The sequence below is a fragment of the Anabrus simplex genome, chromosome 3 (assembly GCF_040414725.1).
Source record: "Anabrus simplex isolate iqAnaSimp1 chromosome 3, ASM4041472v1, whole genome shotgun sequence".
Classification (NCBI taxonomy): Eukaryota; Metazoa; Arthropoda; class Insecta; order Orthoptera; family Tettigoniidae; genus Anabrus; species Anabrus simplex.
Window position 1 is genome coordinate 395,862,740 of NC_090267.1, and position 17,197 is coordinate 395,879,936.

The window sequence follows — 17,197 nt, forward strand, 5'->3', positions numbered from 1 at the left end:
TAAGTCGCCCGTTGTGGGGCATGTCAATGAATATTGAATTTTCACGACCGCATTGTAATCGTTACATACGTAATGCGACATAATACGTTGAAAGTCTGTTTCGATTACAATGCGGTCGTGAAAATTCAATATTCATTGACATGCCCCACAACGGGCGACTTAAACGCACTCTACAGTGTGCTAGCAGCAGTGCCAGACCTGTAGCTCAGATCCTTTCAAACAGAACAAAGATGGCCTAGGCCACCATAGCTCAATTGGTAGAGCAACCGACGCAAAATCGGGAGGTTGTGGGTTCGGATCTCACTGGTGTCCGGCTGGCCATTTTTGTTCTGTACTTAACATCTCTTCAACACGTACTACATGTACGTAACACGACCTAATACGTTGAAAGTCTGTTTCGATTAATAATAATGTTATTTGCTTTACGTCCCACTAACTACTTGTTAAGGTCTTCGGAGATGCCAAGGTGCCAGAATTTAGTCCCGCAGGAGTTCTTTTACATGCCAGTAAATCTACCGACATGGGGCTGTCGTATTTGAGAACCTTCAAATACCACCGGACTGAGCCAGGATCGAACCTGCCAAGTTGGGGTTTGAAGGCCAGCGCCTTAACCGTCTGAGCCACTCAGCCCGGAGGCCTTAGAATTATGAATAATGTTGGGTATATTCAAATGAAAGAGGCTGAAGGCCTTATCATTGTGAAAATGATTGTCTTAATGAATTGAGACTATTGGTTATGTTATGAATAAGCAGTGGTTGAATTTGGATGTTTTGAGAAGGGAAGCAAGTCTCCAGTGAAAATCTAGTCTCTTAACTGTAGCCCCTTTTGTGTGTATTGAATGAATCAGCCAGGACTGTGTTGTGGAGTTCACTCATGGCCTTAAGCCCTGCATTCCATTGCTGCTGGTAGGGAGACGTAACAGGTATCAGCTGTTTGAGGACAGTGAAAGTATGACCTCAGTGACACACCCCTACGTGTTAGTTGGAGACGTAATCTTGCGCCTGCATGTGATTGGTGAACCCAATTATCCATGCTAAGAAGATATGTGTATTTATGTATTTATTTTACAGGATCCCATACGAGTCACCTGATTTGCATATGTTTTTCTTTCAGCCTTTTCTTGATTTTCTTTGATTTTTCTTGTTTGATTTATGTGTCTGATATTTGCATTTCTTGATTTCTTGATGAGAGTGTCAACGTCATCGACGTTGTGTAAATTTTGTTGTTAATTAGCTCAAAAGCTAAATATTGGTTGTGGTTCCTGTGCCATCCAATTTGTGTACGGGCAACTGTACGTTCGAGTCAGTGTTAGATATAAGTCAGTGAAGCGATGGACTAGATTTAATTAATGATTTTATTTCACTTTTCTTGATGTATATATGTAAATAGTGGGTCAGATACTAGTGTGATCACTTACTGTTGCAGGTATTTAAATACTTTTCAATAAGCAAATCCCTATGGGATTTGGACATGAGAATGAAGTTCGCGTTGTCGTAATTTAACCATCCCAAGTCACTCCGAAGTCGTGTGTTTTATTTCTATTCAGGCCGAGACCTGCTTTACTTTGTACTTAAATTTGTATAATGTAATTGTAATGTATATGTGTGCGGCACAGTTTGTTGTTTTTGTTGCCCTAGCTGACTTTATATGTGTTTCTCTCGTATTATGTAAATTAGTGTGGATAATAATAATGCCTTAGCTAATAAATCCATTTTGCCCCCTATTTCTTTCTCTTTTTCACGTATTTAAGTACCCATAATCCTGTCTACATACCCATGGTATTTACCTCATTAGAAGGTTAGATTAAGTTTGCTTTGCCCATATTTTTACGAACAGTACCACGCGCTCTACCGACTGATTCCGGCTAATTTTTAAGACAGGTACGGTACAGTACAGTACCTTATTTATAAGTTGGAAATAACAGACGTGAAAATAGTATGATTGCTGGTACAAACAGGAGGGAACAATGGAAGGGTGATACATGAATGAAGAAATGAAAGCTAAGTTAAGAATGAACTCTGTGGATGAGGCAGTGCATATAAACAGCTTCGTGGTGTCAGCCATGTGAGGCAACTGGAGAAGGATATATGTTGCCTAGGAGAATAATGAACTAGGACATGGAGGGCAAGAAAAATAGGAGGCCAAGGTGACAATGGTTAGGCTGCGATTGTAATGATTTAAATACTGGGTAGATTGTTTACGTTGCAAAAACTTGTCAATGATTGTGGATGGGTGATATGAACAAATGTAACAAATTATGTTAATGTTGCCATTATTGACACTTCAGTAGATTTGGGAACGTCTTCTGCACTTAATCTAAAACCAGTTCTGGTTTTAAGACTTATCTCCAGCATTAGAGCAATGTAAACAATATTTAACATTTATGTCCATGGTTAAAAACGATGTGACAAAACCTGAGCATGTACATGTTCTTGTAGAACAAAACAAGTCATTCTGTTATTAACGTACCTTTTTTTACAGGTATGTTATAGTATTCTAAGTGGTATACTTCAACAGACTGAAAACTTAAAAGTTAAATCAACCACATTGACACTAAAAAATGAATGGCTCCTTTCTTAACAAATTTTCAACTTTCTTTTTTTTTTTTTTAGAATAAGCCAGGCAATTACAGTATATAGAATCATCTAAACAGGAGAGTAGAAAAACACCTTGAGGGACAGTGCTAGAAGTTACTATACGAGCATTGACATTAAATAGGCTAAGCTGTGCAAATGGAATGTAATTCTGAGAGATCTTCATGCTCTAAAAATCCACTCCCTTAAATAAATCATCAAATTTGAATTAACACAGAAGGATTTCTCATTACCTCGGCATTACCATAAACTTACCTGAGTTAAAATATCTTCATGTTTGTCTTCATCAGAGTCTGTTTTCCTGATATAGTAGTTGATCTCAATAGAATTAGAACTCCTTCGAGGAATGAACCTGTCATCTGAGTTGTAGACAGCAGAAGTATCAGACTGAAAAGTAAAACTTTTGATTTATAATTTACTATGATATTACAGAAATCCATTTCCATAGGGAAGCTGAAATATTTTTCCCAAATGAGTAACTTCAAAATTCCAATTATACTGGTATTATAAATTTCAGATTCCCTATGGGAATCAATTTCTGTTATACATTATGGCCTAACAAGCATCAATTTTTGAAAATGAGACAAAGTCTCTCATAGTGCATTGGCACTACTGGTGACCCGAAGTAGTCTTGGTAGGTGTGCTAGTTACCAACTGATGAGCACAAATTGGCACACTGGGGCAAAACACTGGTGACATGAATGAGTTAGCTGGAAAATTGGAAGAGTCCAATAACGGACCAATTAGGCCTACATTGGTATTATTGCTTTACAATGATGTTTTTAAACTACATTGGTATTATTGCTTTACAATGATGTTTTTAAATAGGGTTATGCACACATGTATGTTTCTTCTCACAGAATGTGATAAATAGCTGAAGGTGTTGGCAAGGTTCAATAAGTAACAATGTTTTAACCCTTTGATATATGATTATTGTGTGTGTACATTACAGGTACCTTTTAGATTCCTACATTTTCATTCAAGTCCTTTAGTGCTATGAAAGATTTTCTTCTAGTGACAATCTTATGGGAGGAGAATAATTCACATTTGAATCCTCAGAATGACTTCATTTTTTAAGCCTTTCACAATTGTTCAGCATATATCAGGTGTTTCTGAGCTGCATCTTCTCTACTATTTATTAAAAATTGGAAAATTTGCTCTTCATTTGATAGTCCCTAGTTGCCTGGGTGCATTGTAAGAGTGCTCTCCATTTCTGTCTTTCTAAGAACAAGATGTCCTATTTTACAAAAGCAATATAGGCCTTATACATTGGAGAAATAGCTTTCAGATAGTAATATCTGAAAATATGCTACTGCCACAAGTGAACATAAACTTACTTACTAAATAACAGTTGAATTAAATATCTTCAGTACTACATTTCTGATTTAAATATATGATAATGGTTGCACCATCATCAAAGGGAAGTAGATCAATCAATCAATCAATCAATCAATCAATCAATCACTACCCATCTGAATTTAGGGCAGTCACCCAGGTGGCAGATTCTCTATCTGTTCTTTTCCTAGCCTTTTATTTTTTTTTTTAAATTGGAAATTTATGCTAGTAAGATATTCCAATCCCTAACTCCCCTTCCTTTAAACTAATATTTGCCCCAATTTGTCCTCTTGAATTCCAACTTTATCTTCATATTGAACCATATTGTTTCATGGTGATAGAGCTATTATTTAATGTATCAGGAATGCTGTACCAGGATTCAAAACTGGAAAGGCGCGAAAGGAAGTTTGGAGCTCGAAGGAGGGCAAAGCAAGCTAGACTGGGCATGGCAAGATGTGTGAGAGAGTGAAGAAGCCAGTGAAATGGATAGAACAACTCTAATGTTGTCTGAGGATTCACAGATACCACACTTATAAGAAGAAACGCGGCATGAAGCAGGCCTGGCAAGGTATGAAAACATGACAATTACTCATGTAAACACATTTTGGCAAAGTTAAAATAACAGGAAATTTTGAAGTAATTTTTTATGTACTTTGAACTGATCTGATGTACCAAGTGTAATTGCCTTTTTTAGTATGATTTGAGTGCGATGAGCATGGGAACCAAGCTTCAGTTTACACAAAGGAGAAGTGTATGTGTGGCACCTCTTTTGAGAACATATATAAAGTAGCATTCAGAGAAGAGGGGGCCCCCTTTTGAAGATTGATGGTGGGATCGAGTGCATTGCAAGGTTGCAGCAGGTAAGCAAAGGGAGTGGTATAATAGACTGTTGGTCAGCTTCATTTGGGTTGCTTGTGAACTACAGTAGTTACACTGTGCTGGGAAGAATATTTGAATAAACTCTGATTGAGGAAATAGTACACAGATTTGAGAAGCAGTTCATAATAAATAACTTCATGTGAAGGAGCAATATGGAACTGACTATAAGCCAGGATAGAGGAAATACTCAATAGATTTTGGTGTCCTAACATGCGAGATATTAAACTAGGAGCGAGGGAGTGCACAAACAGCCATATTAATTGTGCGTGTAAATTGCAGTTACCAGCGGTACGCAAATCTAATGACAAGAACTGATTAGCCAAAAGACTGTCCTACAACTACCAGTAAGAGCAGGTGATTAGCTTTACAAACGAGACCATACAAACCAGGTGATCAAGTAGATGGCATCACAATGGACTATACCAGGGAGCTGAACTGCGGACCCGCTGACCAAGACGCCGCTAGCGCAAGAATGGGCTAGGTCCATATACCCAGTCTACATGGAGGAGCCATGAGGTCGCAGTGTTACAGGTAAGTCTGAATAGATGTTTTTCTTAGCATGAGAGAGGAATAAGCAACTTCGTTTTGTTTCATTGTATATAAATGTTCAACATGCCTAAAGAGTGGTAGTGTAAATATGTTAGGACCAATGCATATATACCACTATTAGCTTTGTATGAATTTATGGGGTCATGAGGATAAAATATTCAATTAGGGTCATTTAATGTTAAATTATCCAGTAATAAGCTTGTCTTAGTGTGATGTAGAGTAACTGAGATGCTAAGGTCTTAACGAGCATGAAGCATAACTGTACCATCTAGGAAGTTGAACGGGGAGCTCTTACGAGATAGTGGCAACATAAGGAATAGGTTTGCATGGAATGTTAGGATAAGGCATATAAATTTCAGCTTTGCAGTGGGGCAATGATGATTCTTCCCAACGTTGTACTTTTTAGGGTTTTCAAAGTACTTAATTCTGGCAAGCTAACACAGGCCTGAGCACGAGGCACGGACCCGAATCTATGGCATATTGAGATGAGAGGCATGATACCTGATGTGTGAATAAACATTGAAGATTATTTATTGAAAGTACGATTCTGGGAATCATTAGACCAGGTGCAGGATATATTCTTCTTCGTTTTGCCTCATGACTGAGGTGTCATGACTATCATAATATTCAGCCCTCTAGCCGATGAACCATACTCCGCCATTCTTCCCTATCTAAAGCTTTCAATGTGGTTGCTCTGAGAAAACTCTGTAGGGTGCCGTTCACCATGTCAATCCATCATGTTGGTACTCATCCTCGTTGTCTGGTTCCCTGGACTTTGCCCTCAACAATCAGCTTTTGAAGACTACCATCTCGGCACATTATATGTCTAAAGTAGCGTACAATCCGCTGAGAGACCTTACACGATGGACGAACTTTTGTCTGAAGTTGGTTCAGGATTGATGTGTTCGTGCGATGAGCTGTCCAAGGAATCCTTAACATTTTCCTCCAGCACCACATTTCAAAGCTTTCTATCCATTCACGATCACGTCTGAGGATGGTCCACGTCTCTGCGCCATACAAGAAGACTGAGAAGACTAGAGATTCAACGAGCTTCTTTTTTGTATTGATGGTGATATTATCTTTCCAGATCTTCTGCACACAGATCATCGCTACCTTTGCTACTTCAATTCTTCACTTTATTTCATCTTTGGAACTACCAGAATTGGATAGTAAGGAGCCTAGGTATATATACTGATGTACAACTTCACACCCTCCAATCTGTTTGATATGTGGACTGTTGTTGTTCTTACAATCAACAATCATGACTTTGGTTTTCTGTCAATTTAGGCGTAATCCAATTTCTAGGCTTGCTTCTTCTACTCTCTTGATCAGTTCTGTCAAATCCTCTTCAGATGATGCTATCAAGGTGGTGTCATCAGCAAATCTCAAGTTGTTGATCTTGCATCCCCCAATGGAAAACCCTTTGTCCCAGCCATCTAATGCAGTTCTCATTGCATATTCACCATAGAGATTGAAAAGTAACGGTGACAGGATACATCCCTGGTGAACTCCAGCCCTTGTACGAAACTGCTGAGACTGTTTGTTTTGAATCTTCACAGTGGCTGTATTTTCCTTATACAAGGACTTGAGGAGATCAATCAAATGGAGTGGCAAACCCATGTCAACATTTTCCAAAGATGGTTCCATTTGACAGTATCAAAGGCCTTTTGGTAATCAATAAAGCACAGGTATACCGGAACATTGAATTCTCTAGCCTTTTCTATGATTTGTCTTAGGCTTAAGATCTGTTCTTGAGTGCCTTTTCCTTTCATGAATCCAGTCTGGACTTCAGGAATTTGATACTCTAGGAATGCCTGGAGTCTCTTGTACAGGATATGAAGCATAACTTTACTGGCATGTGAAATCAAAGCAATTAAGCGATAATTTCCACATTTTTTCCTCGATCCTTTCTTGTGAATTGGGACAAAGATTGACTGTACCCATTCCTCGGGCCATCTTCTAGAATTCCATATTGCTCGACAGTTTTTCAACAGCATTTCAATTCCAGCATCGTCTGTAGCTTTCAAGACTTCTGCACTTATTCCATCAGGTCCACACGCTTTTCCAGTTCTCAGCATTTTCAAAGCCATTTCTACTTTATCTCAGAGGATGTCAGGTTCAGGATCTGACTGTTTGTCTATCTTCACTTGGTCATGTGCATTACATTGTTCACTGTACAGATCCTGGCAGTACAATCTCCATGTTTCCAGAACATTATCTATATCCACAACATCATCACCCTGTGAGTTCTGTATATTCCAGGAATATGGCTTGAATTCTCGAGTGATTATTCTAATTTTGTTAAAAAGATCCTTGCTGTGATTTTAATTTGCATGGTCTTCAATCTGAAAACAAATGTTACTAAGGAAATTATTCTTATCTCTTCTACAAGAAGACTGAATCCTCCTATCAAGATCAGACATTTGCTCTCTTTTTTCTTTAGTGTTAATGCCAGATTTTTTAAGGCACCTTCTTTCTTCTACAAGCTGAAGTGTCAAGTCAGAGATCCACTGTTGCCTTCTAGTATTTGGTACTCGAGATTCATTCAAAGAGGACTCTATCCAGTTTTTAGTCACATTCCACAGCCCTTCTGCAGTTGTTGCTGGATCCTGTAATACGGAGGCTCTTCACGCCAATGATTCCTTGAATGATGACATATTAACTACTTGTGGTATCCTGTATAGTATGAGGGATTTTTCTGGCTGGCAAAGTGAGCCCATATGAGAAGTTCTCTCTTCGAGCAAAGGGGAGAGAGTTTTTTTTTTGGTAGGCTCAGCTGAGCACTGCCATGTATTGTGACAACCAGACAGGGTTCTGCGTGAGAAGAGAAATATGCCAGACTTGTGAAGCTTAGCCATGCATACCGAAGGGTTTTGTTTTGTTTATCAGGAGATGTCTTAGTCTTTTCTGCCGGCATATGGAGGTCATTGACGTAGGTGGAGCCAGCTGGTGAAGGGCTCGAAACCATCTCTCATTACTCAGGATCAGTATTTATTATGTGTTTATTTTCATGTCCCGTTGGATGTTATGTGAATATATTTTTGATGTTGTTTCTAGTGTTTGTTTTTGGTTTGTCATTGTTGTCGATAGCTCATGGGTCGAAGCCCAAAATTTTCTAGGGGAAGAGAGGTTTTATCCCTCATCTGTATTTATGGGACCGTTCCCATATTAGAGACAGTGAACTTTTAGGGGTTATGAAGGTCCTAAACAAGCCCGTAGGGTATATTTGTGTCCCTAATGATTTAGGGAATAATTTTAACATTACTTTTAATTAATGCAAAGTAGCTATATTTTAATCTCACGCACATGGACATTTAATTTAAATGTGAATTCTTAACCTATTCAGACTTGTCTAAATATGCAGAGTAGTGTTTATGTTAACTGGCACATGGATTCCAAGATTGACGAGTTTAGACTTGTTTAGACGAGCAAGGTCCTGTTGCCACTTGTTGGCAAACACAGAATCGTATCAGAAATTATATTGATTTATTTAAGGGAATTTATTTTCTTATCCAGTTTGTATGTTCTAGCATATTGAACTATTTCAAACCAAATGTATTTCTCTTGAATCCTCATTCAGTCATACAAATGCAATTTCTGTCCTACTTACATCTTTAAGAGATCTTATTTAGTAGTTCTTGGAGACCAAATTATGGATGTTCCACGGGCGATGCTGCTGAACAAGCCAGGGCAAAGGAGGACAGAAAAAAATGGTATATTGTGGCTTATTACGTGGTGTCCCACTTTGTTCTTATTGATCTATTTGTTTGCCAACCCAGTAAGGTACAATATTGTGATCTTTCCTACCTTTAAAGACACCACTCAAACTTATTTGTCTACTAATGTCATTCCACGCCATTTCTCCACTGACAGCTCAGAACATACCACTTAGTCAAGCAGCTCAGCTCGTCTCCTTTCTCCTACGTCTTCCCAGCCCAAACTCTCCAATATTTTTATAACGCCACTCTTTTTCTCGGAAATCACCTAGAACATGATGATGATGATGATGATGATGATGATGATGATCGTTGTTTAAAGAGGCCTAACATCTAGGTCATCGGCCCTTTATGGTACGAAATGAGATGAAATGTAATGACAAATTAAGAGTCCAAAATCCACCACTGACCAGAATTTAAAACATGAGGATGAAGAATGACTGGATGGGTATGAATTTAAAACAATCAATGGATCCAACCCGCAGTGCTCACATTCACAGAAACTAACATAAAACAATAGTATTACTGACCAAGGGACTGCTTCTAAAGCACAATACTGAATCTATGATTCTTGCAGTCTCAAGGGGTCCAAAATCCAAGTCATCAGCCCCTCATAATGGTACTTATCGCTAGGAAAGTAGAACCATGGTATTTGTCATGGTGCGGTACTAATCAAAAGTAGCGTAGACTTGCGGTATTCCACACATTATGCTATTACTCAAAGGTAATGAAATTTGCACATGTAATACAGACCTATGGTGTTTCGCACATTGCGGCACCATTTACAGGCAATGCAAACCTACGATGTTCATCACAAAAGTGTACTAACCACAGGGACTCGTACTATCCCATGGTGTTCCTCATATGATGGGTATATAGGCAAGCCAGAACCATGGTGTTGTTCACCCATGGTGTCGCTCATATAGTGGTACTAATCACAGGTACTGTAAAAGCCGACAGTGAACTCTAAGTGGGGGGAGTTGACCGCACGGTGCTCCTGTGTGCTACTAATCACAAACCTATTTGGTACCTAACATAGTGGTACTACACGCAATTAAAGATGACAGATGGTGTTCCCCGTGTGGTGGTACTAATCACAAGTAGTTTCATGATCTAAGACAATCATCCCTTGGTCGCCCCTTTTAGTCACCTCTTACGACAGGCAGGGGATACCATGGGTGTATTATTCGTCTGCGTCCCCCACCCACAGGAGGTTATGTATTTGGTCCGCGAGAGTTATTTTATTTCCCTCAAGTCCGCCGGCAAGCCAGTTAGGACCCCTCTATCAGCCACCTGGGACGTGCCACGTGGAAGTATCACCCCTCCCCCTACTACGCCAGCGTTGTAGGTCCGTGGTCACCCAGAACAAATAAAGACTTGCAAGATGGTTAGTAATTGATTGTGCTTCAGTGATGATATTGCCTGCAATGGAAATTCCCAGAACAGAAGATGATCCTTGGATACCCGATTTACGCCGAAGTTTAGTCCACAATTGAAATGATGGAGTATGTGACGTCATAGGCGACACACATCTCTCCCATAAAGCTTCCTTAATTTGGCAATAAGGACTCGTGCCTTAGTGTGGAGTTTTTTTAATGTTACGAAGTTGGCCACAGTAGGCTGCCTATGATAACGTTTATGAGCGCGACGGTTGTCTTTGATATCTGCTGCAATTTCTTCATTCCACCAAGGAACGAGTTTTCGGTGAGGAATCCATGAGAAGAAGGGAATGGACTCCTCAGCAGCAGCAAGGTTAACTTGTGTTATGTAAGTTATTTCGCCGTCTATGGTCTGCTTGGTATCGTCATTAAAGACAGCTAGGGATGTGAACTTGGGCCAGTCAGCATGTTTAAGAATCCATCGATGAGGAGCCTTGACGTATTTTTGTTTCAACAAAGTAAGAATAATGGGAAAATGGTCACTGTCACAGAGATCATCATGTGTATTCCACTCAAACATCGGAACCAATGTTCGGCTACATAGAATTAAGTCTATGCGAGAGTATGCGCCTTAACTTACACTGAAATGAGTTGGTTCACTTGTGTTTAAAAGACATAAATCCAGCTCTGTTACTAATGTTTCCAACTCCCTTCCCCTGGGGCAAGCCGCTTCAGAGCCCCATATGGAGTGATCTACAAGATCAGTGACATGTATGTTAAGAGGCTGGCCTGGTGGAAAATAAACATTACACACTGTTGTTTTGACAGGCAGAGAAACGCAAACTGCTACAGCCTCTAGCTGGGTTCTTAGTGGAATCTCTTTGCTGTAGGTATTAGAATGGACAAAAATGCCAACGCCACCGGAAGCTGAGTGAGCATAATGTCGTTCTGTCGAGTATAGTCGAAAATTTCTTAAGACCGTATGATGGCCTGGTCTGAAATTTGTTTCCTGAATACAGACTATACTTGCTGAATACTCGCTAATGAGCTGGCGCAGCACAGCAAGATGCCTATCATAACCGTTACAATTCCACTGTAACAGTGCCATAGTGTGGGTGTGGACTTCTGAGGTTTAGGTTAGAAGCAGCATAATACTACCTAACCTACACTCACATCCCCATCCGAAGATGGAGATAAATGCTCCATGTGCATCACCTCATCACCATACGATGTGATGCATGCCTTGAATTTCTTCGACGTAGTCTGGGGGCAGGGTTTCTTCCTACGGGGGAGCACGCAGGTTTTCCAGGAATAAAACCCGCTGGCGCAGACTCAGATCCTCTGGGTTGAGGATGTGAGACCCCCATTTGTAGGAGAAGTGGAAGAACGCCTTGTAAGGGCGCTCTTCTTCCCCGCCGTCGATTCTTGTTTAGATGGGCTGGGAGGTGATTTCCCAGCCCTGGTTGACGATGCTGTCTCCACCGGCTTAGGTGTGGCTTTCGCTGACCTCGTGAGGGAAGGAAACATTGTCTTCTTCCCCTGCTGTGCCGGCGTAGGTTTCTTAGCCGGCACAGACTTATCGGTGGTCGAAGGCCGGGATGGACCCACCTTCAACCTCTCTCTTTGCGGCATTGCTCACAGGAGCAACTGCCGCCTTGGGCGCAGCAATCTTCTGGGAAGGTGTTTCAGTTGAAAATGACAAACCTGGGAGAGACTGTGCTATCATGCTGAAGTCTAGTGTCTTGGCCGGTGCATTCAGAGAATTAAACTTACGGCGCGCTTCCTGGTAGAAAAGACCATCCAAAGTCTTGATCTCCTGGATCATCTTCTCACTCAGATAGGACGGACAGTTCCGATCTCGAGGAGAAAGAAGACCAGAGCAGTTAGTGCACTTGTACGGAGTTGTGCCCTCCTCCGCACTGTGAGCTAGTCTTCCACATGTACCACAAACAGACTGATTCGAACAACGAGATAGCATGTGTCCGAATCTCTGGCATTGATAGCATCACTTAGGAGGCGGGATGTATGGCCTCACATCGCAATGATAGATTGTTACCTTGATTTTCTCCGGCAACACTGACAATTTGAAGGAGACTATGAACGCACCCATGGCAATGTCTTCACCGTTGACTTTGCGTGTAATGCGCCGGACATGTGTCACACCACGGTGCTTCATGTCTTCCATCAATTCATCGTCAGTGTTCAGAACAAGATCACTGTGGAAAGTAACTCCACGAACCAGATTCAAGGTTTTGTCCTCTTCCATTTTGATGGGGATGTCGCTAAAGTAGTCGCACTTAAGCAACCGATCTGCTTGGAACGCAGTGCTCATCTTCAGAAGCAAACCACCATTGTGCATTTTTTTAATTTTTTTTTTTTTTTTTTTTAGATCCTGAAGTTCACCATTTACACCTTTGATGTGTCGACTGAAAAGAATCGATTTGACCAGTTTGAAATCATGCCCATCGGTTCTGGTAGCAACCAGGAACCTAGGGAAGCTGGAACCCAGGCTAACACGCTGCGCTTGTTCCCAAGGGGTTGCCCCCCTTAGGGAATCAAAAGTTAAAGACTTGGGTAGCGAAATACCCGAGGAGGCAGGCGGAAGTGGTTTCGACACCATGCCCGAAATCATCCTCCCCGAATGTCACCCACTCCAATCAGGGGTCTCTGGCGCCGAACCAAGCTGCCAAGGCAATTCCCACCTGGTCATAGCCGGTACTGCCCAGAGTCCGATGTTGGACGATGCCTAATACAGGATGACTGAGGCAATGAACACTAGGACTCCCTCCAGTCACCCGCAATACCATGTACCCCATAGCGTGTATGGAGCACTAAATATAGAGAAAGAATAAATAAAAATGGTTAATAAGAATATGTCCTTCAGGCATTCAGCTGTGCTGGGACCTGTGTTGTCAGGCGGATACTACTGCAAGGGTACACGACACTCCCACCCACCGCTTCCTGGGTGGTTACTGACGCGGGCTTTCGAGTGTAGTCGCACATTAGGAGGCCCATCTCCGAGCAGCACGCACATCAAAAATTTTGAATAGGTCTACAACTAACCCTCAAAGAACAATAAAAAATAAAGAGGGGTACATGGCCACATGACCCTTTAAGTCGCCTTCTATGGCAGGCAGGATTACCTGTGAATGTATTCACCCTCTCCCATTCACAAGTCCAACACATTGTACTAAACCGCAATCCATGTCTGCGCCTAGGTCGTCCCTTTTAGTTGCCTCTTACGACAGCCAGGGTATACCGCGGGTGTATTCTACATGTGCGACCCCCACCCACAGGGTTTCATGTCTTTTTATCACATGAGGAATAATAACAGAGATAACCGCGATGGTTCCATTTTTTACAAATGTCTAATTATCTCTGCAAATATCTGGTCTATCCGAAATCTGTACATTTAAAAAGCTGTACAAAATTCAATTTAAAATATTTTATGTCCCGTACATTTTTTTTTCTATTTGTTTTATGTCGCACCAACACAGATATGTCTTATGGCGATGATGGGATAGGAAAGGCCTAGTAATTGGAAGGAAGCAGCCATGGCCTTAAGTTACAGCCCCGGCATTTGCCTGGTGTGAAAATGGGAAACCATGGAAAACCATCTTCAGGGCTGCCAACAGTGGGGCTCAATCCCGCTATCTCCTGATTACTGGATACTGGCCACACTTAAGCGACTGCAGCCATCGAGCTCGGTCCGTACATTTTTACCGTATGAGCTATGATAGGGTAACAGAGATATTAAGAACATTGCTAAGTCCAGCAACGATGAGCATCAGTAGCCGCGACTGCTGGGGGCGGGGGGGGGGCAGCTGCCCGCCCACTTTTGGAGAACATATTACATTTTATTTGCATTTTAGGAATTATAGGAATTATGTTAAAAAAAAGTAATTTGTACAAGCCCTCTTGTATTATTAGCTAATTCTTTCCTTAATTTTCTTTCATTATTAACAAAATTATTAGCGGACATACAAACGAAATGTCGTTCGTCCTGGTTAACCAATTTGTATAGTGCTACAGTAAGCAGTTGAAACTTTGCACATGCTGTAAGCAAATACAGTAGAGATAATACGCGACACTGAGTGAGATATCGACGGACAGCTACTGGAGCTCACTCTAGCGGATAGACCTGAACAGTACTGATTCTCTCATAAGAGCATGTGTATTTATGTGTGAAGTTTTTGGTGTTATTTATGCTTTTTCAGTGAGCTGACATAAATAGTAGTGTGTGTCATTCCTTGATATCTCCCCTCAACATGAGGGGAAAGGTATGTGCTGTGTTTGGTTGCAGTAATTACGAAGTAGAGAAAAATGTGCGGTCATTCTTCAGGTTCCCTCGTGACAAGAACATGCAAGTAATATTGTGTTTGCATATATATTTTTCCAGTGACAGAGATTTTTACAGTACTTCATAATTTTCTGACCTGCTCGACCCATATTTTAACTGGCATAAAATGTAATACGCATATTTTATTGTATAGTGCAGCAGTTAACCTTCAATACCGATGTGGTGTTGTAGGTGTGATATGTGGGTTTTGAAATGTCACAGAAGCGATTTGGATAAGATGTACAAGAAAGAAGGGACGTTACGCTTATATAAGAATTATAAGATCTGTTTAGATCATTTCCAGGCCAGCGACTTTAGAAATCCTCGACAATACAGCCAAGGGTATGTTACATTTTTGCTCTAATTGTACGTAAATATTCCTTAAAGCATCACTATCGACAACATTTTCATACTTTTCTTTCTTTATCCCTCTTCTCAGATTAAAGCTGGGATTTTATAGATTATCTTTCCGTTAGTAGGCTTCATGTTAGGAGGAAAATTGTCCAGCTATTAAATGTTAATTCGCCGGGCTGAGTGGCTCAGACTTTTAAGGCGCTGGCCTTCTGACCCCAACTTGGCAGGTTCGATCCTGGCTCAGCCTGGTGGTATTTGAAGGTGCTCAAATACGTCAGCCTCGTGTCGGTAGATTTATTGGCACGTAAAAGAACTCCTGTGGGACTAAATTCCGGCATCTCGGCGTCTCCGAAAACCGTAAAAGAGTAGTTAGTGGGACGTGAAACAAAAATATTATTATTATTATTATTATTATTATTATTATTATTATTATTATTATTATTATTATTATTAAATGTTAATTCATTGCATCATATGTGTAAGGAATATCTTTCTATTAGTAGGTTTCATGTTAAGAGGAACATTGTCCAGCTATTAAATGTTAATTCATTGCATCATATGTGTAAGCGAAGTTAATATCTCAATAACACTTTCTTTCTAGACGTAATTTATTTATCCATTTCCGTATATACATTTCCATTGATATTTGAATTTAGCGCTATTTGTTCAGGTCAAGTCACTAGGAGCGCCACCGTCGAATTGTCTCCCATTTTAGCAAGGTGAAATCCGTAAGTGTCGCGTATTATCTCTACTGTATTTGCTGTAAGGGTAGCAGGGGGTGTACATATACTTATTTTTCCCCAAGGTCATGGACGCTGAGGTATGATTCACCCGCCTTGCCGCTCGCATTCGTCAGTCCGGCAGTCTCTTCAGTGTCTGTTAGTTTCTTGATGGTGACGATGATGATGCTTGTTGTTTAAAGGGGCCTAACATCGAGGTCTGGGCCCCTAATGGTATGAAATGAAATGACAAAGTAAAAGTTCAAAATCATCCACTGACCAAAATAAAAAAATGTCATGAAGAATGAATGGATGGACATGAATTTAAAACAGTCAGTGGATCCGACTCAAAAAACTATCATAAATAATGGTATTACCGACCAAGTGACCACTTCTAAAGCACAATCCTGAATCGAGGATGCTTGATGTCTAAAGGGGTCCAAAATCCAGAATGGTACTTATCGTTAGTAAAGTAGAACCATGGTATGTGTCATGCTGGGGTACTAATCAAAAGTAGCGAAGACTCACGGTGTTCCACACATGATGGTACTACTCACAAGTATTGTACGTCGTACAGGTAACACTGACCTATGGTGTTTCTCACACAATGGCGCCACTCATAATCAACGCAAACCGATGGGTTTCCTCACCTAGGTGTACTAATCACGGGCGCCGGTATTCCCATGGTGTTGATCACATAGTGGATACTAATTACAGGCAACGCAGACCCACGGTGTTGCTCATATAGTGGTACTTATCACAGGCAACGCCCAGACCCGCGGTGTTGCTCACATGGGTACGACTCACGGGTACTGGAAACCAACAGTCCACACCATCTGCTGCTACTAAGCACAAACCTATTTCGTACCTAATATAGTGGTACTACTCACAAGTAAAAGCGACCTATGGTGTTCCCCGCGTGATTATACTAATCAAAGGTAGTTTCATGGTTCTAAGACAATCATCCCTTGGTCGCCCCTTTTAGTCGCCTCTCACGACAGGCAGGGGATACCGTTGGTGTATTTTCGTTCTGCATCCCCCACCCACAGGGGATAGAGAGAGAGAAAAAAGAAGGGATCCGTCACTTCGAAAATGAAGTAACGGACGAAGAAAGGCAAGGGCCACGAAGGGCGTGAAAATGAAAGACTCCCTAGGCATCCAATGCTCTAATACCGTCGGGGTCGGAAAAGAACAAGAGTTGACCAAGGGAGGTCGGACAGGATGGACTAAAGTTAGGACCCTGGCACAAGTGGAAGCAATGCCAAGACTCAGCTAAGGGCCCCGTGGTCGCCAATCCACACTCCCAAGTGGAGAGCCCCTTGGGCCCCTTTTA

General features: G+C 41.1%; 1 protein-coding gene across 1 annotated transcript in view; it reads right to left on the reverse strand.

The window, feature by feature from the left end:
• The window catches only part of LOC136867365 (cell division cycle protein 20 homolog), a 90,409-nt gene that overhangs the window by 60,367 nt on the left and 12,845 nt on the right, over positions 1-17,197 (reverse strand). The window contains exon 2 of the mRNA XM_067144540.2: positions 2,850-2,981. Within this exon, the coding sequence (XP_067000641.2) occupies positions 2,850-2,981 (132 nt within the window). The remainder of the gene's footprint in view (positions 1-2,849; positions 2,982-17,197) is intronic.